The sequence below is a fragment of the Saccostrea echinata genome, unplaced genomic scaffold, assembly GCF_033153115.1.
Source record: "Saccostrea echinata isolate AGI-Se365-2 ecotype Australia unplaced genomic scaffold, CSIRO_AGI_Sech_v1 ptg000002l, whole genome shotgun sequence".
NCBI classification, from domain to species: Eukaryota; Metazoa; Mollusca; class Bivalvia; order Ostreida; family Ostreidae; genus Saccostrea; species Saccostrea echinata.
The window spans coordinates 32,639,202-32,663,544 of NW_026889751.1; the positions used below are offsets into that span (position 1 = coordinate 32,639,202).

The 24,343-nt window shown below is 33.9% G+C and overlaps 1 protein-coding gene across 1 annotated transcript; it reads left to right on the forward strand.

Moving 5' to 3' along the window:
- The first annotated feature begins 750 nt into the window (after window positions 1–750).
- On the forward strand, window positions 751–23,504 carry LOC133177843 (carnitine O-palmitoyltransferase 1, liver isoform-like). Its single transcript, XM_061312728.1, has 19 exons — window positions 751–1,158; window positions 2,457–2,569; window positions 2,715–2,831; window positions 3,207–3,283; window positions 3,392–3,482; window positions 8,947–9,027; window positions 9,817–9,903; window positions 10,245–10,360; window positions 10,984–11,045; window positions 11,360–11,455; window positions 11,613–11,662; window positions 12,023–12,107; window positions 15,763–15,866; window positions 18,187–18,253; window positions 18,701–18,790; window positions 19,030–19,100; window positions 19,336–19,585; window positions 19,975–20,128; window positions 21,472–23,504. The coding sequence occupies exons 1-19, from the start codon at window positions 835–837 to the stop codon at window positions 21,576–21,578; spliced, it is 2,142 nt and encodes a 713-aa protein (XP_061168712.1). The 5' UTR covers window positions 751–834; the 3' UTR covers window positions 21,579–23,504.
- The last annotated feature ends 839 nt before the right edge of the window (window positions 23,505–24,343 follow it).

Genomic DNA, 24,343 nt, shown 5'->3' on the forward strand with positions numbered 1-24,343 from the left:
TATATGCTTTCTAATGATAATTAATAGAAGTGCCTGTTTTAGACGGTTATATCTCTCTGAAAGTCAAAATCTAGATTTTCTCCCAGAGATGACACCAGGATTAATGTTGGGTTTTTCCGCTTTCTTTTAATTGTCAGTTTAGTTTATTTGTTGATATTTTTGAGTTATTGTAGACATTTTAATGTTCTGATGAAAGGAAAAAACAAACTTTAGGCGCTGACAGCTAGAACTGTACGTGGCGGATTAAGATAAACCCCCCTCCCCCCCCCCCCCCCCCCAACACTACCACCAATTTTCCATTTGTAAAATTGAGGGGGGAAATGTTTACAAAATTTAGTTTATGCCGACCTTGAATAGGTAATATCCGCATGTATTTTAAAATAAACATTTCAAACCACCAAATATATCGCATCTATATAGATCTAAATGTATAACTTGCCATTAGTCAGTACAACCAACTTGCCATTAGTGATATTGGACTTTGACCCCTCAAAAAAATTCTTGATCCGCTCCTGCATTATTTTTGGGATTGTTATAATTGGTAAAACGTGTACATGTAATGTACAAAAAAAATTAACGGGTGGGGGTGTCGAGAGAGGTAGCCACCACATAGAAACACGAGATAATTCTAGAAAAGCATATTTTACACCGTCACACGTGACCGCAACACGTTTGTGGGCGTTGTCACAGCAAACCATTCGTCATTTCTTCATTCGGAACCTATCTAATTTTATCTATCTCTCTGGGAAAACTCCCGAGCGTTGGTAAATATTATGAGCGGACAAGCAAGACTGTGTACATGACAGTGGAGCGTTGCTTGTTTCCCGCTAAATCATGCCCACCCTACCCGCTATTGCCCCGTTTTTGGGTGACACAAGTCGTTTGATTTCTTACCGAAAGTTTAGCGAAGCTTCGGCAGTCGGTTTTCTCTCAGCGATTTTATTCGTTGTATTTTCTGAGCCACTGAAGAATTACGTTGATTTTGGAGAGAAATGGATGAGCTTGTCGGGTTTGCCTTACCAGATGAACACAGCGATGCTGGGGTTTATCGTGGGGTTCGGATTTGTGAAAATTTTCTTTTTAATGAGGATTTTATTGTTCAGGATGCTACTAAACTATCAGGGCTGGATGACAAACCCAAAAAGCATGGCTACCAAGGTAATTACGTCCCCTGCATAAATATTTTGGTCTCATTTGATCATGTTTTGGCAAATGCGTTTAAAAAGATGATTAAAAATTGCTTGAAAAATTATGATTGATATGAAATCTGAATACTTTTGCGCTTTATAGCACGTGAGAAATCATGTCTGTCTCAGCTAGAGTGCAACTCGAAGGCACTTGTACATGTTATGTAATCATGCTGTGATTGCATACATTTGGCTTTAATGATAGTTATTGTTCATCTGAATTTTCCAATTTTGAGAGAGAATAAAATAAATCTGCATTTCATCAAGAGCAGTTTGAGGGATGATTTCAGTAGGAAGAAATGCAAAGATTTTTTTCTGTTTTCAAAAAGCTGCATTTTCAATGCATACACTGTGTATAAGTTGAAAGCATGCAGTGAAACATTCTGGAAAAACATTAATGATGTAAGTTTTCTGTCCACAAGTTCTGTTTCTGCTAGTAGGCTATAGATGTAGATAGATGTCTAAATGGTTAATACATCTGAAATGAAATATAACAGAGATCTATCAACATGATCAAGGTTTATAACAAGGTGATTGATAAGTTGTATATGTACATTGTATATGTCATAAGTAGGAAGTATAATTATACAAACTATGGTTCAGTGATTATAAGTAGTCAAGAGTTATAACACAAAATGCATTTTTATGCGCCTGGATCGATAGATCGGGGGCACATATTGTTTTTGTCCTGTCTGTCTGTTTGTCTGTCTGTTGTCAACTTTAACCTTCGCCATAACTTTTGAACCATGAGAGATAGAGACTTCATATTTGGTATGCATACTCCACTAATTAAGCTCTTTCAAATGACACTAAGGTCAATGATCTTGTGACCTTGACTGTGACCTATATGCTAAAAATAGCTTTTTCGAACTTTGTTGTTGCCGGGTGCATAGTGTTTCACAAACACATCTTGTTTAAAAAAAATGTTGGATGCAGAAATGATTAAAATATTTTAAATTTGATCAGGTTTGTTTTTAAATAGATATTAAAGAAAATAAATTTAACACACTTTTTTGTATAAAGAACAAAAAAAGAAGCTAATTTAGACATTTGAGTAATATGTCATTGCCATGTTAAGTTATGTATTCTAAAAACTTTCTAGGAAAATCAAGTCAGCTCTTGTTCTTTTGAAAAATATAGACCTATATATGTTTATGGCTAATCATTTTGTCCACTGATTGATTGTCCACAGATACCTTAGTATATATTCTTGAGTACTGCATTGCAATTTGATTAAATTCAACTTAATATTTGATATGGTTTGTTTAGATGTGGGCATTGATGCTGAATGCATTGAGAGGGAATGGCCAATACCCTACGTATTACTTCCAACCAATGCTGCCTAAACTACCAGTCCCTAAACTCAACACAACACTAGACAGGTATGTCATACCAGGTCCCCCCCCCCCCCCCATGATTGCCATGATAACACTTGACAGTTATGTTGTGGGACAGTGCCCCTCCACCTCTTTCCCACCCCACTCCACAAAAAAAACATGTAAATTAAATGTAATGATTTCTCTTTAGGTACCTTGCTTCTATGAAACCTATTCTGTCAGACGAAGATTACATGCATTTGACCACCTCTGTGTTGGAATTCAAAGAAAAAGAGGGACCAAAGCTACATAAATATCTATGTGATAGGTCAGTCTTTATGTATTTTATCAGTCTTTGTACTTTAAAAGTTTATTATACATATAGTACATTGTTGGTAAATTTTCTGTTGATAATTGAGATGCTGCCCTTTTCACCAAGTTATGTTTTAAGAAGGTTTTAACCAAGGCACATTGTTTATCTTTTTAAAGATATAATTATGTTAATGTTGCATTTAAAAATTGCATAAAACAAGTTCCAGATATCAAAGGTTTCACTGTATTGTTCTTGAGCATGCAAATTAAATTAAAATTATTGATCACTGAAGTACTTCTCATTGGTGTTTTATGTCTCTTTCTGATTTTCTTGTTTATGTTTGATTGTGTGTTTATTTGTTTATTTGTTTGTTTGTTTGTTTGTTTATAGGGCTGCCACCAAGGATAATTGGCTGATAGAATACTGGCTTAAATATGCTTATCTTGTCAACAGGGAACCATGTGCAGGTTAAAAACACACCTAATTATTGTAAAAAAAAATCGTATAACTGAGTTACTTTGAACAACTGATTTAATTATGGTATATTATTTGTTTTTTGGCATTTTTGATTTCAGTAAAAGTGAATTGTTATGCCACGGATCGTCGGGACTTGCCCACAAATAACCAGGTTGCTCGAGCCGCTAACTTGATATACTATGTGCTCAGGTGAGTATTTTAAGATAGATTGAGTAGCTAATTTGACTCCCTAGTTCTGCAGTTGAGTACAAGTATAACCAGAGAGCCCTGGTGGCTAGCCTGATACCTGTGTCGTCAGATGAGTCAATAATCAGATAGTTTGAGTACCTAAAATTATACAGTTGAGTACATGTATAACCAGAGAGCCCAAGTGACTCAGTTGATAAATTATCATGAATTATAATCTGAAAACTATGTTAAACTTTGATGATTTTATAGGTGACATATATCAAATTATTAAATTGCAAAGATAAGAGGAATAGGAGCATAATATTAACTGAAATACAAAGTTTCTTTTTAAAGTGAAGTATTACATGGGCTACTAATTTTAGGGTCAAACAGTCTTGCTTGTCACTGTTTCTGTTCAAGTACAGTATATTGTAGCTTTGACTTGGACAACCTTACAAAGCCAGTTATGTTTCCATGAATACACTATTTCCTTGGGGGCAAACCAAGTACATGATGTTATAATACAGTGTGAAGTACAAGCCTGCCTGTGGGTGTACTGTGTATCACAGATTCTCTGTCTTTTACCATTTGACGATAGTTCTTAATTGATGATGGTTCTCATTTGATGATAAAGGAATGCAGTCGTGTAATCAAGTAATTGAATTGTTCACATAAATGAACTGCGTAGGGTGTTCAGAAGGCTATTTCTTACAGTTCTTTGTTGTTAAAGGTCGGTGTAGATCTAGAGCTTTTAAACAATCAATTTAAAAGACAGGACAACAAAGCCACAGAAAGTGAATTAAAACCTCTATTATACTGATATATTGACCTTTAGATTTATATATCTGGTGCAGTGACCTACATGTACATACACTATTTGGAATTATGGGGGAGGTGCAGGGAATAGGTTTGGGAGTTGTTTAGAATAAGGGTACTTTGGGATAAATAGGAGTTTGTGATAAATGAAATCAATTTTAAATCAGTACTGTGTCGTCTCCATGAGATGGACAATTGACATGATTGATTGTTTTACTGTTAAACAGGGTAAAACATTTCTGCTGTTATTTGCGAGAAAATTAAGAAAGCCATTTATTTTGGCAAAATTGTATTTAATATAAATAACATATGCTTAAAAAGTTAATATTTAAGACCTTTGAAGTTTTCCAGACTAAACAAAACACTTCAACACCCCTTTTCCTTTCCACCCAATAAATTACCAGTATAGAATACATTAAATCTAAGAGTAATGTCATGAGCCAGTCTGGTTGTCTAGCAGGTATAGTTTTTGTTTACTGATTATGCAAGTCTGTCAAGTGAAACTAGACCTGTTTATTTTCTAACTCCATCATGGAATCTTCTGGAACTGCAGCCCAATTTTTTTCCCAATTCAACCATGAAGGTCTTCTTGTGATTGTATAATAATATTTTATGACTACACCTATGTTTAATGTGTATAGAGTGTGGAGTCTATTTAATCAGAACCATGGCACTGTGTGATATAACGTGACATTAAGAGACCCGTTAGCTATTACATGCACTATAGGGAATCAGCCATTTTAAAGTACAGTTGATTGATTTTTTTCTAAGTTCATTAGATCAGCTCTAATTTATGTTTATACAGAATAGAGGAACCAGTGTGTATCTGTATATTGGCATTCTGTTGATGAGGAAGATTCTAGAAGTACATGCATACTTCTAATGTGTATAAAAGCATGCAGAGTTTCATAACACTAATTAAGAGATGTCCATGTAAAGGATTATTACATAGGTCAGAATTTCTGCTATTGACACAATCTGAGTAGCTATACAAGGAAGTTGGCCTGATTAACCTCTTCAATTAAGGAAGAGGTCTCTGATTTAAGTGGGCATGATACGTTAGATCTATTGCACATTGCAGAGCCCTCTAGTTTTTATTATCTAATTTGACCAAATATTAACATGCTATTGACATAAGACTGACTTATCTCTTGTAGAGGTCAGGTATTTCTACAGGTGAGATGACCTAATTTTGTCGTTAAACTGTACGCAGTGACATGAAATGACCTATTGATGCACTTATTGATAGATTTTGTCTGATGTTTATATATCAACATCAGCTGATGCAGGGTGAAATCTTCATGTGATGTATGCTACGATGTACTTTTTCTGTTTACGTATATATACGAGATATTGATGTTGCATGTACTCAGAAAGAACAAGACATTAATCACAGTTAATATAAATTGTACATACGTCTAAGGTCCATGAATTAGTGATCGACCTATAAACTAGAATCAAGTTGGCCACATCCTCTTGCAATCTCAGTACTGGTCCCCACTGGGGCCCCACTATTTTACCCCTCACAGACCCCAATCCAAGTTCAGACCTCTCACATCAAAGAAGTTGATCTAAAGCAAAAGTCATTGTTTCAAGAGTGTTTAACAGTTTTAGTAATAAATTAAATCATGAAACATGCAGCAGTTTGTAACTGCATGTAATAATCTATACTTATAAATTAATAAATTTTGCAAATAAACTCTGAAACGGCTGCACCAGGGTTCTTACTTATTCATCTAACAATACACTAGATACAAGATGATGTCCGTAAACTATATTTAGATTTCACTCGCATAGTAAGTATCGTACATTAAATTAAAAGTCTACTTTCATTTTCTATAAACAATCATGAAATAGCAAAAACGTGAGTATGGTGGCATTTCCGGTTTGCGGATCTAAGTTACTGGCAATTTTTAATGAAACTGACAACAAGCAATCGTTTATTTATTTCATAAAATGTCATCGCTGAATTATTTAATCAAAACTTGATTTAAATGATATAAAAGAAAGAAGTTGTGATAACCGATCGAAAAGGGAAATGTGCAAATTATTTTCATCATTCACCGATCTTAATATTGACGGAAGCTTCTAGAACAACAAACAGCATCGAGCCCGATGTTAAAAAGAAAAACGGGAGATTATAGCATTAAAATTTAAGCTTTTGTGTGATTGTTCATCGAAAAAATGTTAATTCATCGATAACACTATAAGTTGTGAATATATTTATATATCGAAAGGCTATTACATATATATGCAGTAGGTTTTTCTGATAAATTTTTCGGTAAAATCTGTATATATTCCTTACTGAGAGCATCGTGGCAACGAACCCGAGGTACAGTTTGTACTTCTTGTTAAACTTGCTTACATGAAGAGAGAAAATTAATGAATAAGGTATTGTTCAAATACAATTAAAGCTGTGGAATTTTGTGCTTTAATCCAAATATTTCATTTTTTTTCTGAATACAGTCTTTTGTATCAAATACTCGGCCTTTTCATAGCTAGGGCGTTAAAAGCTAATTTTTACACGGGTACTTGGGTCTTGGTTTATAAATATGTATGTACCTTATTAATATTAAAAAAAAGTAAAGTTCATTTTTTACAAATCAATAAGGTACATACATATTTATGAACCAAGACCCAAGAACCTGTGGATCTCCCTCCCCCCCCCCCCCCAAGAAAATCAATTTATCAGTAAAAACTGCATGTTCGCGGCTTTTATCATTCACCAGAAATGAAATAAGAGCATCTGGAGTACAATATCCATAACATAGTATAACAGGTTTCACAATAGACGTCAGTTACAATGAAATTGTTATTTTTCAAGTTTTTACAAAAAAGGGGTGTGTGAGGAGACATAGATCTACTTCATGTGGGATTTTGAACAAAGTATTTCTTCCTGCTATAGGTCTGTAGGCTGTCAGTACAAATTACAATATATTTTCTATCGGTAGCACTTGGTATATATTCAATTTCCTGCGCTTGCGCGGGATTTCATCTAGTGAAGCTATACTTGTGCCATTAGAAATGGGAAAAGGATATCTCTCTCACTTAAACGTACAAGTTTTATGACATGTAAATGTGATTGATAGGTTTATTGGTATAATCAATTTCTCAGCTGTTTAAAGCAGTATGAGCTGAATTTTTGAGAATTTTATTTTGCTGTTAAAATGTGTTATTATGATAAATTTGTATGTAATTTAAAGTTAACCTTAATGTTTATGATCAATTAGACTAAAATAAAATATTAAATTTTTCAGAGGAAAGATTTCTGTACAATGGAATGTATAATATTCTATAAGAAATCAATATTGTACAGGAGGACAATAATGTAATTTTGCTTCAATCAAAGCTCATAGTATAAATAGTTCTTCCATCGCAAATATGAACAACAGAAGTTAATAAATGTTCTTTTTTCTGTCATTAAATAGTTAATTACAATTTTGCAACAAAAATTAAGTTGCAGCTCATATTGCTTTAACAATCAACAGAATGGTCTAGCAGTAAAAATAAATGATGTACATGCAGCATATATTTTTATGTATCTTCACTGATTATCATTATAATGAAGGATGTATAGAATAAGTGAAAGTGATCCTGAGTGATATATAGTTATACCCACTCATTAATTGATCTAAAAACATTAAGTAATCTGAAGTGAACTGGAATTTGGACTTCTAATTGTCAAATATATATATTTCATCATGTTCATACAATCCCCAAAGATAAAATTATTATGTTTGTTCTATATGTTAATACCAGTAGATAAAAAAAATAACTTGTGATACATACAGTAGAACCAGGCAGTATTTTTCAAAACTATGTTTTAGTGCAATGTAGTGAATGCATGATATTGCAGTGCAAAATGGAAGGTTTTTTTGTTTTTTTTTTTAAACATTTATCTGATTGAGTATGGTAAACTAAAATGCTCTAATTTATTATGATAAATTGAGATATTTTGTTTTAAAAATGATATAGCAGTCAGAGATTTATTATATATTTGTCAGATAAACTAGAAATATCCCCATTTAGTGTATTCTTCATTTAGATGACATCTGATTTGTCACTTAATTACACTTGTAAACATCTGTGTAGATTTTGTGTAGATGTGTGGCCACTTTCACAAGGACCTGTTTCCTGGTTTCCGTGGCAATAATAGTAGGATCTGTGTCTCTCAATGTTTGAACCCTTACTAGAGATAATTAAGGCTGAAATCATTGGAAACAGAGAATGAATCCGTAATAATAAACATGCTGATTTTAAGTTATGAAATTGAATAAATCTATCTCACGTACAGTGAAAAATTATTTTGCGTAATGCACATGATCCTGACCTTGATCCTGACCTTTATTTGACCTTTAGCAGAATTACTGTAGAAGGGGAATTTTTATCGAGATGCAAATTTAGCAATTTGTCTTAAAAATCAGTCTTTAATTTTAGCAAGAAGTAATTTTAACAATTTTATGGTGCAAAGAAAGATAACGGTAACCTCTAATGTGGAATAAATTGTTAGTGATATTTAATTTTAGCAATCTCAACATCCTTGCTAAAAATGCCAAAATTGAATCCTCGCTAAAATTTATGCTTATACGGTGTATTGTAATGTAAGATGACACCAAAGTTGAGTGTTACCATGTACACATGGTTCTGATAGCTTTGTTGACTGTTGTAGATTCCATGAACAAACCCAGGATGAAACTTTGACCCCTCAGTATCTTCAAGACATGATCCCCATGTGTATGGAGGGTTACAGGTAAGTTATCTCACCTGTATTACCAGGTAACAGTACAACAGGACATGATCCCTATGTGTATGGAGGGTTACAGGTAAGTTATCTCACCTGTATTACCAGGTAACAGTACAACAGGACATGATCCTCATGTGTATGGAGGGTTACAGGTAAGTTATCTCACCTGTATTACCAGGTAACAGTACAATAGGACATAATCCCCATGTGTATGGAGGGTTACAGGTAAGTTATCTCACCTGCATTACCAGGTAACATTACAACAGGACATGATCCCCATGTGTATGGAGGGTTACAGGTAAGTTATGTCAGCTGTATTACCAGGTAACAGTACAACAGGATATGATCCTCATGTGTATGGAGGGTTACAGGTAAGTTATCTCACCTGTATTACCAGGTAACAGTACAACAGGACATGATCCCCATGTATATGGAGGGTTACAGGTAAGTTATCTCACCTGTTTTACCAGGTAACAGTACAATAGGACGTGATCCCCATGTGTATGGAGGGTTACAGGTAAGTTATCTCACCTGTTTTACCAGGTAACATTACAACAGGACATGATCCCCATGTGTATGGAGGGTTACAGGTAGGTCATCTCACCTGTTTGTATGGTAGATTTTTAGGATAATTGTGCTTCTAAAAGGTAAATGAAGAAATAAAAAGAAATGAGTTAGATTGTTATACAGTTTATATGTATGCTGAACATAATTATTTGATAAATTATTTTTGAAAAAAGGTACTTAAAATGAGTGTATAATTTCTAATTCACTGTTGTTGCTTTCCTTTTGTAGACAACAATTTTCAACAACCAGAATTCCCTATGAGACAATAGATCAGCTGATGAAATATGAAGATTCCAAACATATCGTGGTATACAGGTTTGTGGGGATATTTTTGACATTAGCAATGTTACATGTATTTATACTTGAAGGTACCTGAGAATTTTATACTGTAAACATATTACATATGGCGGTGTATTCTTTTTAGTGCCTTCTGTCTGAAAGCAACTTTTGCTAATTCAAGTATAACACTAAATGTATTGCACATATACACATAAATATGAACATTAACAAAATGCACTGAATCAAATCTACGCTAACTTGTTTAAAAATCAATTTCAGCCAAATGTAATATAAACATTTACGATATTTACAATGAATCCCTATGAGTTTCAGTATTTTACTTTAAATTATATTCTACTATTATGTTCTATTGATAGAAATGGTGCCTATTACAAGCTGGATGTGTTAGCTCCGGACAGTGATGGTAAGAAGAGGCTACTGACAGTCACAGAATTATACGACCTCCTACAACAGATAGCTCACCAAACCCAAGGTAGGTACTGACAGTCACAGAATTGTACAAACTTCTACAACAACTCACCAAACCCAGGGTAGGTACTGACACAGAATTGTACGAACTTCTACAACACATAGCTCACCAAACCCAGGGTAGGTACTGACGGTCACAGAATTATACGACCTTCTACAAGACATAGCCCACCAAACCCAGGGTAGGTATTGATGGTCACAGAATTATACGACCTTCTACAAGACATAGCTCACCAAACCCAGGGTAGGTACTGACACAGAATTATACGACCTTCTACAAGACATAGCTCACCAAACCCAGGGAAGGTACTGATGACACAGAATTATACGACCTTCTACAACACATAGCTGACCAAACCCAAGGGTTGTTATATATGTAAAATTATAGTTACAGATAAATTATGCCTCTAGTGAGGTTGTCTTTCTGTTAGGACAAATAGTATAGTTATGCATCAATGCATACAAATACTTTTGTGGAAACCATTCTCCTGGAACTATTTTAAAAGGAATTTTCTGGTTTGTAAGTGCTACATATTAATTTATTACACCTTTGTTCTCAGCTAATTTCTGTTTTAAATATATGTATTCCTGAACAGAATTGAACACCTGTGATTTTTTTTTATCCAGATGTTGAAGAGGCGTCTCGTGTTGCTGTGTTTACATCAGAAAGGAGGGACACGTGGGCAAAGGTCAAGAACTGAGTTATACTCAATCTGACATTAAATTAAAAGAAAAAAAAATCATTGTTTAATTTTAATTAGACATCAATCAGAAAAAATATCTCTAGTGATTTCTTAAGTCTTTTACTGGAACTGATCAAGCTTGTATAATTTTAACAATTAAACTGCAGAGTATTAATTTAGAAAAGTCAAGTATTGCTATAGAAGAAAGTATGCAGAACAGGAAAGAAAAATGCTGTTAATTAATTATTAATCAATTATGTTCATAATTAATCATTAATCAATAATGTAAATAATTAATTATTAATCAATTATGTTAAAAGGTGAGACAGAGACTATTAATGACCAGTAACAGATCAAGTCTGGAAGCCGTAGAATCCTCAATTTTCTTTGTTTCTCTGGACGATGTTGCCCCCAAGGTCAGCACTGCTTTTATTTATAGCTAAATGAAAGAAGTGATGGTCACAGTATTTTAGTGTTTAGTGCTATATGTTAACATGTTTTATTTTAAGAACATTCTGTTCTAGACTATTTTTAAGAGTTTTGTTCTATTTTTAGAATGTTTTCTATTTTTAGAGCATTGAGGAAAATGGAACCTTCACAATGGTGGGAAATGGTTTCAACAGGTAAGGTACAGGGTCTATAATCAAAGGGCACGGGGACTACAGGTTGTTCTGGAATAGAATGTGTCAAATTTATAAATTAGTCGCTAAATTGTAATGAAACCTAAAAGTATGTCTTTGAAAAAAGAAATTTTTAATAGTGTTAAATACAGTTAATGATACATTGTTGTATATACAAGCAAGAGATGTACAGTAAAATTAGAAGTATTTCTATTAAACAGATACAGAAATTTTCTCTTGATTATCTGCATGATTTGTTTACATATTTCGTGATCTTTATAGAATTTGAAGGAATGCAGAAATGTCTTTAGGATTTGATCACTCTAAGTAGACCTTTAACCTTCTTTTATTGGCCTTTGTTAGGTGGTTTGACAAATCGATACAATTCTCGGTGTTCCGTAACGGTAAAGTGGGAACAAATGTGGAACACGGAAGCGTGGACGCCACTGTGAGTCAACACGTCACATTTCACTTCCTGTTTGTGTTGTGCACAGCGTGGCTTAGAATTGTAGACTGGAATATAGAATCCCTTGTAGCATCTGTATATTAACATAAAGGTTTTCCTTGTTTTGTTTACAGTATTGATTAGAAAGTTTGAAATTGCTGGGAAAGTGTTAATCAAATTATTTTTGTCTACCGTAGATCACTGAATTTTTGCGACACCTTATTTTCGCGAGATAGCTATTTTGTATTTACTAGTGAGACAAAATTTTCACAAAATATGCTTTTTGTTGTATGTAATCCTTAACAATACAAATATAAGCGAGAATAAAATTTCCGTGAGCAGACAGACTTGCGTTATTAGTTGCAAAAATAAAGTTCTCGCTAATAAAAAGAGATTTATAGTATATAAAAAGTTTAATACATATATATACTACTATGACATGGAAAGCTTTTATATCTTGTATACTCCTACTCTTATCTGTGTTAACCTCTGTTTTGTTTCACTTTACACACTGCTTCAGAAGTATTGCAGTCTTGACTGCTGAGGAACATATATTTTTGTGTGAAATTTTTCTCGTAAAATTTTTGTTGTCATAAGAGGCACGGAGCAAACAGTACTATTACCAAATTCCTTTGTTGCTTTACTCTTTCATAAAGTTATCAATCTGAATGCACACAGTAAGGTTTATTTGGAATGATCAGGGATATAGAGTATTTACAGATATAAAAATGATTTAGGGATCCTGGGCAACATTCTTAATTCTTTATAAACTTTTAGGGTTATATTAAACTCTTTTATATATATATAAAGAATTTATGAATATAATGAATTGATTTAATGTGTTAATTGAAGGTTAAGAATAAAAAAAATTCTCCTTATAGAGCAAATTTAATTAAATTGACATTATATTTTGTAAGTAATTATTATTTAAATAATCAATCTGACTAAAGCCAGACCTGTATTACATTATCACATGTGATAGCATAAATAGAGGTCTGGCTTTAGTCAGATTGTGAAATAATAATAGATGTCATGATAATATTGATTCTTTTTTATGGAGGTAGTAAGGTAAATCCATAAGTCCAGACGACTTTGTTATAACAGAGTTTTACCGTAGGTGGGTGATTTTTGTGTGTGTCAGAACTCATCTTTGCTGAAAAAAAACCCAGAAACTGATAAGTATATGAAATGACAATTAATTACTCATCCAAGGAGGGAAACTTTTTTTTGTATTTTTTTGGGGGAAGGTGAATAATTAGAGGTGTTGCAAAATGACAATTAATTAGATCAAAGGTGGGAAACTTTTTTTAGCTCTTGGGAAAATATGAGGAAATGGAGGGTAGAGGTTCAAGTAGTTGACAATTTGATAGAACTATTGCTCTTAAGCAGTGTGTAAATTAATAACCTTTAACTTGTTTGTTTTATATAGCCTACATCCCAGGGTTCCACAGGGAATTAATCTAACTTGTAAAACTGTATCCAACTGTTTATCAGCTTTGCATCACAAGAGTATTTACATATAATGAAAGCAATAAGTACATGTACATATAGGTGTAGTAGTTTGAATTTAGACCAGCTGACAGAGGCAAGAGAAAAGAATCTGATTGTTATATTGCAATAAAAACAGTGAGCACTCAGAATTTGTCAAGAGCATGCTGGTTTTTTTTTTTTTTTTGAGGTCTTGTTGGTAATTGTCTGATGACAGCATGTTACACATGTTAGGTATTTTCTGAGGAGAGCATACTGGGTATTGTCTGAGGAGAGAATTCTGGGTATTATCTAAGAAATTGTCTGAGGCTGGGTAATATCTGACAAGGAAATGCTGAGAATTTTGTGAGGAGAACCTGCTGGGTTTTGTTAAGGAGGGAATGCTTTGTGTTTTCTGAGAGGGGCATGCTGGTATTTTCTGAGAAGAGCATTCTTGGTATTTTCAAAGTGTAGCATGATGGGTATTTTCTTAAGAGGACATGCTGGATATTGTCAGAGAAGGACATGCTGGGTATTATCTAAGAATTGTCCAAGGAAAGCATGCTGAGATTTTTCTGAGAAGGGCATGCTACGAATTGTTTGAGAAATTAACCTTTCTCTCTTTATCAAAAATGATAGGCACTAACCTGTCTTTTATCTCTGCACTTGCCTGCCATCTACATCTAGACTTTGTAGTATTAAAAGAGAGATTGCATTGTCTGAACAGATTATATGTAATACTTACTTAAATCCAATTACATTGTTTGTTACTGACAGCAAAGGATTTTTCTCACAACTGCTCTCTATACTAGTCTATTAATAGATACTGAAAGTACATGCTATATGTCCATAGCACCTGTTATTTGTCACCTGTTATTTGTGATGTTATTTGTCACCTGTAATTTGTGCCGTTATTTTTCACCTGTTATTTGACCAGAATACGAGAGCAGCTACAGACTTCTTCCCCAAGGAAGTGCATTTGGGAAATTTAATTATGTCCACTGGAATATAATTTACTACAATTCTGATTTTTTCAACAGGTGGTTTGATAAGTCAGCTCAGTTTATAGTGTATGACAATGGTCGTAGTGGGGTGTGCGGTGAGCACTCGTCCGTAGATGCGACAGTGAGTAACTGACCCAGGAGCAGGGCTTATTGCACTCAAGTTTAAAACTTCCTCTTCATAAATAAAAAAAATCATGTTATTTTTACAATCTGAAAATTATTTTATTTATGAAGATAATTTGTAAAATAACAGTGTGGTCCTGTTGTTTATTGATAGTTTTTATTGGAATTTGGGGAGGGTTTTGACTGTTAATTTTGGTATACTGTCAAATTTAAATGAAATTTTGTTATTCAATTTAAGCTTGGACTTGGGTATTAAATGTTGAGAATTATTAGTAATATCTGCAACCGTATCAAATATAATAATTTGTAAAAGACATATGAAAGTAAAATAAAACTTTTTTTTGAAAAGAGACATAATAACAGTCCAGGATACAAAGTTTTTTTTTTTGAAAATTCATGCTAACCTGTACAAATTCTGCTGATTCTTTACTAGTGTATATTCATTTTCCATGTTCTTGCCACCTTTTGAAAGTAACACTGATGTCTACAAGTTTGTAAAAATAACAAACAAACTCCAGGCCAGAAGTTTTCTATGTCAAACTCTTGTGTAATTAAGTTTTGGAATAAGAAAGGATGTTCACTGACAAATATATACAGTCAAGTCTGGATTACTGACACACTGTTTGAAAGAGACTCCTTTCTTTTCTGTCACATCTAGAGTTTATTGTATGAGGTCTGATATTGTCTGCTAAAGGCAAGCCTTTTGTTTTTAAAAGCATTTTTGATTATTTATCTCTTTTTTTTTGTTTTCTAGATTCCATGTCTTGTTTGTGCATGCTATTTTCAGGCAGTACTTCAAAGAATGACTTTATCATCTTTTTCTTTTAAGCTGCTAATAACTACTAACACATAAACTTATGGTTATTAATCTCCATGCTAAATTATTTTCAGTTGGTGATAAATTCTTATTAATAGTACTTAATGTTGTATCAGACACCAGTAGTTGTCATTAAAAGAAGGAAAAAGATTATAATAAAAATACTTTTTACAAAGATCCTAAATAATTAACTGCATATAGAATGGGAAATAAAAGGATTTTTAAAATGTTTTCATTGTTTGTGCAGTTGCCAGGGCGACTATGGGAGTATTTCCTGCAGAATGAGAAGTATACAGAAGATGGACAAATCATACGTGAGAAATACAAGCGAACACTCCCTCAACCTCAGAGGTGGGTATTAATAGAACACTCCCTAAACCTCAGAGGTAGGAATCAATAGACGCGAGCACTCCCTAAACCTCAGAGGTGGGTATTAATAGAACACTCCCTCAATCTCAGAGGTGGGTATTAATAGAACACTCCCTAAACCTCAGAGGTGGGTATTAATACAACACTCCCTAAACCTCAGAGGTGGGTATTAATAGAACACTCCCTCAATCTCAGAGGTGGGTATTAATACAACATTCCCTTAACCTCAGAGGTGGTTATTAATAGAACACTCCCTAAACCTCAAAGGTGGGTATTAATAGAACACTTCCTCAACCTCAGAGGTTAGTATTATTGGAACACCCCCTTATAAATAGAACACTCCCTAAACCTCATAAGTGGGTATTAATAGAACACTCCCTACACCTCATAAGTGGTTATTAATAGAACACTCCCTCAACCTCAGAGGTGGGTATTAATAGAACACTCCCTAAACTTCTGAGATGGATATTGACAGAATGTGTACTAAGTTGCAGGTTTATGGAATCCCTGCAACACCCCTCCCCCTTTTTAAAAAATCCGAGATAGGTTTTAATGGAGCACTCCCTAAACCAAACACCCTCAATAGAGATGGATACCAAACATCCTCAATAGAGATAGATACCAAACACCCTCAATAGAGATAGATACCAAACATCCTCAATAGAGATGGAAACCAAACATCCTCAATAGAGATGGAAACCAAACACCCTCAATAGAGATGGATACCAAACATCCTCAATAGAGATGGATACCAAACATCCTCAATAGAGATGGATACCAAACATCCTCAATAGAGATGGATACCAAACATCCTCAATAGAGATGGATACCAAACATCCTCAATAGAGATGGATACCAAACATCCTCAATAGAGATGGATACCAAACATCCTCAATAGAGATGGATACCAAACATCCTCAATAGAGATGGATACCAAACATCCTCAATAGAGATGGATACCAAACATCCTCAATAGAGATGGATACCAAACATCCTCAATAGAGATGGATACCAAACATCCTCAATAGAGATAGATACCAAACATCCTCAATAGAGATGGATACCAAACATCCTCAATAGAGATGGATACCAAACACCCTCAATAGAGATGGATACCAAACACCCTCAATAGAGATGGATACCAAACATCCTCAGTAGAGATGGATACCAAACACCCTCAATAGAGATGGATACCAAACACCCTCAATAGAGATGGATACCAAACATCCTCAATAGAGATGGATACCAAACATCCTCAGTAGAGATGGATACCAAACATCCTCAATAGAGACGGATACCAAACATCCTCAGTAGAGATAGATACCAAACATCCTCAATAGAGATAGATACCAAACACCCTCAATAGAGATGGATACCAAACACCCTCAATAGAGATGGATACCAAACACCCTCAATAGAGATGGATACCAAACACCCTCAGTAGAGATGGATACCAAACACCCTCAATAGAGATGGATACCAAACACCCTCAATAGAGATGGATACCAAACATCCTCAATAGAGATGGATACCAAACACCCTCAATAGAGATGGATACCAAACATCCTCAATAGAGATGGATACCAAACACCCTCAATAGAGATAGATACTAAACACCCTCAATAGAGATGGATACCAAACACCCTCAATAGAGATAGATACCAAACACCCTCAATAGAGATGGATACCAAACATCCTCAATAGAGATGGATACCAAACACCCTCAATAGAGATGGATACCAAACACCCTCAATAGAGATGGATACCAAACATCCTCAATAGAGATAGATACCAACCATCCTCAATAGAGATAGATACCAAACATCCTCAATAGAGATGGATACCAAACATCCTCAGATCAAGAAAGGGGGCATAAATTTAACACACTTTCCTATCTCAAGGATAGAATACATTCATTTGAAATTATTCAGTACTCTCCAAACCTTAGAGGTGGATGTTATACAAAATCTCTAAAACATACCACTCACTAATCTTCCTTACAGAGAGAGGTTACACCCATTTTGTCACTAAAAGTAATGTTAACTAATTAAAAAAAAAAAATAAAACAAAACCTGTACCCACACATGCAAACACCCCAGAGATAGGTATAAATCAACAACCTCCAAACTTGTGAGGTATGTATCAACGGAAATATTTCTGAATGTGTAGAGACTGACATATACTGTATATATTAATCATGGACCAAACCTTTTAGTTTGGGGTGTTTTATGCTATAATATCTTAATTTTTTAATACTCTGGTTTCTACATGTAATATTAAATACTTCAACATTGTGTTACAGGTTAGAGTGGGATCTAACAGACTTTGAAGCAGATATAGATGAAGCCTACAACAACTTCAGAAAACTGGTAACTATGAAGATATATCTATTCTCACAGATAGGAGACTAATACATTCATATGGAAACTCTATAAAGATTTATTTTCATGAGTGCCAATTTTCATTACAATTTTGATGGGAGTGATTCTGTGAATGCACATTTGTTAATTAAAAGATAAAGTACAGTGTAGTTCTTAATTCATAATCGTATTCATAGAGGTTTAAAATGTTGGAAAAGCATTACTCTCTATAAAATTATGAAGACATTTAAGAAAAGCTGCCAAATTTAAGTTCTCACAACCCTGTCTGGATCAATGAGGCTCCTTTGTACTCGAGGGTTAGAAAAATGTCTCAAGGGTGTAGTGAGTAGTGATCTGAATGGATGTTAAAGTGTGTTGAGGGTCCTGAGAGAGGAATTGTTGATATTTGAATTGATTTTTGGTTAATTATTCTCAAGAAATTTTTTCTTTTTCCAGGCAGATGAATTTGATCTGATCGTGACCTCCCCTGACTACGGTAAAGGCTTCATTAAGAAGAAGAGGATGAGCCCGGATGGCTATATACAAGTAAAAAATAGATATAAAAATAAAAAAGAACTCTTCTGATACAAGGCATTCATAATAGAAGTATATTGTATGGAGAACCGCAAGAGAATCTATTTCTAATCACATAAAATTTTCATTTGTAAGTGTGTCTCTTAATGATAATTTTATTTTTACACATTTTTTGCCATTATAATATGTATACCTGTCATATGTGGGTTGAGTGAAGAGTTGTCTAACCTGATTTCTATTTTCTTCACCAGATGGCTCTCCAGCTGGCCTACTACAAACTACACAACAATATTGCCAAGACATATGAATCAGCTTCTACAAGGTGAGAGAAACTGTACCACTGTAGCTTTAGACAAACACACTGATCTGTAGGAGTTGATTTGCTCCCACAGGCAAAGGGCACAATATTGTAAAAAAATTGAATAAAGTAAACATACCCTCTGCTTTGAAAGTTTTGAGTCTGAATATTCAGTCCTACTCTAGTTTGTTAGGGCACCTTATCACAGGAATAGAGGCAGTCAATGAAATAGAGCCAATCAATGAAAATTCGTTTTCAGAATGTTTTGTTCGGGAAGAACTGAAACAATCCGGCCAGTTTCTGAATTTTCCACCCAGTGGGTAAAGAGTATGTTCAATCAGCGAGCGACAAGAGAGCAGCGTATCATGCTACTGAAGAGAGCCGTGCAGTATCAGACACAAAACAAAATCGATGCCAGTCTGGGGATGGGATGGGACCGACATTTATTTGGGATGTACGTGGCGTCTAGGGAGCTGGACATACCACAACCAGCCTTGTTCAAAGATAAGGTATACTGTCTGTTTGGTTGCCTACTTTTTGTTGATTAAACAATACATATAGGTCTTATAAATTACAACTGACATTATTTTAATTTATTAAATAGAAAGGGTTATTTATAAATTACAAGAGATTTTGTGTTAATTTATTAATTAGTAAGGGTATAAAATAATACAGTCAAACCTCATTATCTCAAACTCGATGAGACAGAAAAAAATACTTTAATATGCTTGAGATGACGGAGGATTTAGAATATCCAGGGTAAACTACTTAATAAGGAATTAGAGGTTGGGACCTCCAAGTCACTTTGACATATCCATGGTATTCGAGATATCAGTGTTGGAGATACCGATGTTAACTGTAAATATCTTGATACATAATAGTAATTCTTTTTTTACAGAGTTTTTGGATGCATGATGCCCTGAGCACGTCACAGACTCCTACCCGCTATGCGGACGGTTGGACAATGGAGAAGTGCTGTATGGGGGGAGGATTTCTAGCCGTGGACCCAGAGGGATACGGTGTCTCATACATGATCTATGGAGAGGACCACAGTAAGATGATCAGTTATCAAGAATTTTACTTAGTACAGGTAAACTTCGTTATCTCGACATCGACGGGACCATCGGAAAATGTCGAGATATCCGAGGTGTCGAGATATCAGAGTTGAGACTTGACGTCCAAGATTTCATTGCATAGCAAAACAGACAAGCTTTTTATATGTATATGACTTTGATATAGACTATAGCTCAACATATTTCAGAATTCCCTCTATTTTTATTAAAAATCTAAGAAGTTATTTTAAAAATCTTGTTTATAAAACTTGTTCTTTATCGAAATCTTTCTAAATTCACAAAGTTTCAGCACAAAGTTACAGCATTGAGCTGCATTCGCGTGTAACTTGCCTTTTCGTCAGAACAGGATACGAAATGCGCTCTATAAACTTTGAACCGTATAAAGTCGACATCCGATATACGGTAAAAAAAATAAAATAAATGCGGATTATTTTTTTCTTATTTTATTCTGGAAGAGTGTACATTAAAATTAATTTTTTTAAAGAGATTAGTGTATCTAAACTTACGTAGTGATGTTACAGATGCACGAATTACGGCTGATTCGGTCAATCGTGTCGTTAATTGGATTGTTTCCTGTTGAATACATTTTAACTACAAAATATCATTAAAACATTTTTTTAATTCCTTAGTTTAAATTTTTCCGTGTGTTTGTTATTCATTGTAATTTAGTTATCTTTTTCAAATTTAAAAGTTATGTTACGTTTCAATATAAATAACATTCTGTACATTTACGCAGAATCGTGTAGATTTAGCAATGATATTACCCAACTTCTCAAAGACGCCGAAGGGCTTGGGATTCACCTACAAACACAGTCTATAAAATTAATTAAGCAGCGTGCAGTCAAAACATGGGTGTGAAAGGTGTGAAACTTTGACGACGTCGAGATACCCGGAGTCGTCCGTGCGTGACGAGCGACCCTATCTGACAAACAGTTAGGTTCAGTAGAGCAGAAAATTGCCGATGTCGACATATGGGTAAATTTTGCTCTTGGGACTATGAATATACGTCGAGATAACCCGGGTTGTCGACATTACCGAGGTCGACATATCAGAGTTTTTGCAAATCATTTATACAGTAAATACTGCCGGGACCGCGGAAGGATGTCGACATATCCCAGGTTGTCGACATATCCGATGTCGAGATACCGAAGTTTACCTGTATTTGATAAGTCTCATGCACTTAAAAATTTTGTAACAAGCAGTGCAGTATTATTTTGAATGATGACCAGCATTAAGGTTCTGGTAATTAAGGAGTATTTCTATTCATGTTAGATGCTTTATCAACAAAAAAGTAATTAATTGCATTCTATATTGTTTTTCAGTAAAATTCCATGTGACATCACACCGAAATTGTGATAAAACCTCATCTGCTAAATTTGGAGATGCTATTGTGGAATCTATGAATGAAATGAGGGAACTGTTGTCATAGAAACATCACAGGATTCTGATTGGCCAGCTGAGGAATTCACGCTTGACTGACCAGGAGAAATTCAATGTTCGACTGACCAAAAGGAATTCCACACTTCACCAACCAGGGTGCACATGTTCAATGCAATTCACACTTGTGTCATGTCGTTTGATATTTTTATCTTGTTTTGTGATATTTGAGGTCATTATTATGTGAGGGTTTCTCATTTATTTATTAGTCTTTGCTTCATAGTGCATATTTTTATATCTTGCTGCTCTAAGCTGAATAACTTTTCTTCATTAAGAAGTAAACTCTGTTACTTGTATGTGTTCCCCGTGCCTTTGCTTGTATTTTGTTGTAGATGTTCTTGGATGTTAAAAACCTTCCATAGCATTTTCCTTTCACAGTGAATCAGAAAATTTGACCATTTACCGGTAGTTCTTATATATAAGACAGTGGTACATTTGTATGTTTCCTTGTGTTTAGTTGTGTAGAATTTAGTACTATCTGTATGTAGTAATTACAAACTATATGATGAATATTTTTAGAAATAATTGATTTTATTTATCCTTTTTCTAACAAAGGATTTAAAAAATGTTATCTTTTTACTAGCTATCTTTACAAAGATGGTAAACCTGTAAAATTTTGTTTATTTTTAATTTGTTTCATCTCTGAAATATTTTACTGGTATACTGGTAAAATCACTTATTTTCGTTTGTCAAATTTTGATGGATTGAAGTAAAAATATTGTTCTGTTGGGATTTAATTCCTGGTTAGTAGACAAACATGATACTTTAACTACAAACTGGAACATTTCTTGGATGACATGAATCCTTGAATCTTTTCATGAAAACAATGAAAATTAACCCACATTAAAAATTAGTGATATCACGGTATTTATATTTTATACTGGTACAGATATTGTATGTGTGACCAGAGTTATCTAATCTTGACCCTGTAACCTTGACCTTTTGTGATGTAATAATGTGTTTTATCATTCTTGACAGAAATATTCAAGCTCTGCTTTATCATTTATGAATTTAATAAGCTAAGGGTTCAGTTACCAGTATTCAACATTTGCATAAATCTTTACAGCTAATATCTATTTTATATTTATATCTAATATCTGTTTTACTTTCAAAAAAAAAAAAACGAGATGTTAATCTTAGTTGCTTACAAGGAAAGTACGGTACTATGTTTTTCTGTCTATCTAAGACAGAAGATTTTATGGAAACCAGAATATATCATACACATACCCACTTCCTATTTATTTATTTTATTCCAAACTCATGTTTTTAATTTTTTTTTAAATAAGGAACATTTAAAATTCTTACACAAAGAATGATTCGTATTGAAGAAAAAGTCTACTGAGTGGTGATGAACTTCTGACCTTTGTCAGCCATCTTGTGGATGAGGAAACAAAATTTAGTCAACAATATTGACCTCTAGTTAAAATAATTTGATTGTCATCAAATTATATTAGTTTTAATTTTATGCCTCTCTCTCTCTCAGAAGAATGGTTTTCTTTCACATATATGGTGTTCATTATATATTTTCTTTGAGCTCATATTGTAGAAATCTCCATATGGTGCTTAAAATTACTAAATACACGTATACATCAATAAATTTGAATGAATAAATTAAAATGTAAATAATGTAAAAGTACAACTCAAATTGCAAATTCTTCAAATTGTATATTAGTGACTTGCTTCTCCTGTTACATCTGTCTTTACCGGTGTTTATTTATTGTTCACTTTATTTATACTTTCAACAAAACAGGCAAATTTGTCAATTAAGAATATTTTCTTTGTGTCCAGACATTTCTGGAACAAGTTAAACTTTGTTTTGAAATAGTTCTTAGTGTATAATGCTGTTTGTTTTGTTTGACTAGAACTTTTTATTTCAGAATAAATGTTTAAAATGAAATAAATCTGTATGCTTTCTATACATGTCATTGTTCTTAACTTGTGTAAACTCTCAAGGGAAAGAGGTGTGAATTCCCCCCCCCCCCCCCAAAAAAAAAAAAAATTGAAATTTCAGCATTGGATACTGAAGAAATCCATGTTAAGTCAAATTCGTGAAGTATATTAAGAAACGAATCTGTGTCAAGTACTTATTATTACCCATCATTATTTTTACCACTTGTTGTTTTGGCCCACTCACAAGCAAACAATTTCCCCTGTTTTTATTTTTTTTATCCAGATTGTCATTTAGAGATGAATTCGCACGGTTTTGAATTCATCAACTGATGACAAGGCCGCAAGGGGGGAAAATGAATCGGAGGGGAAATTCCTCAGTAAATATGGTTTTCTCCCATCTCCCTGTCTCTCTCTCTCTCTTGTAGGCTGAAAACAGATCGATAAATATAATTCTAAAAGATGGAGGAAAGGTTTCCAGATTCAACCAACTGGACAAATCTGCTGGAATGTAAGTCACCTCCAGCTAACATCCAACTCCATAGAAATTGTTAGTACAGAAGTAGTGCGTCATCGATCACGTGATCTGAGGGTCTGTATTGAATATATGCCAAATACTATAATATTTATATATAAAAATGAGATTGTCAATGAGCATTAAAGAAATCGGATTTCTTTAGTGCTGAAATATGCGACTTTGTGCTGTTTTCTACATGTTCTATGTAAATCTATACAAATTTTGCTTTTTAAAGTATGATTACAAAATTCTACATTTTCACAGTTATCCTGGCAAACATTCTTTATGTAACCTACATGTATATGAATTAGGGATGGCAACGAATATTCAAATATTCATTCGATGAGTTGATA

Coding starts and splice junctions, on each gene's coding strand:
- LOC133177843 (XM_061312728.1), top strand. CDS start 835: ATGCCCACCCTACCCGCTATTGCCCCGTTTTTGGGTGACACAAGTCGT. Junction 2,832..3,206: donor CATAAATATCTATGTGATAG/GTCAGTCTTTAT, acceptor GTTTGTTTATAG/GGCTGCCACCAAGGATAATT. Junction 19,101..19,335: donor TATGAATCAGCTTCTACAAG/GTGAGAGAAACT, acceptor ATTCGTTTTCAG/AATGTTTTGTTCGGGAAGAA.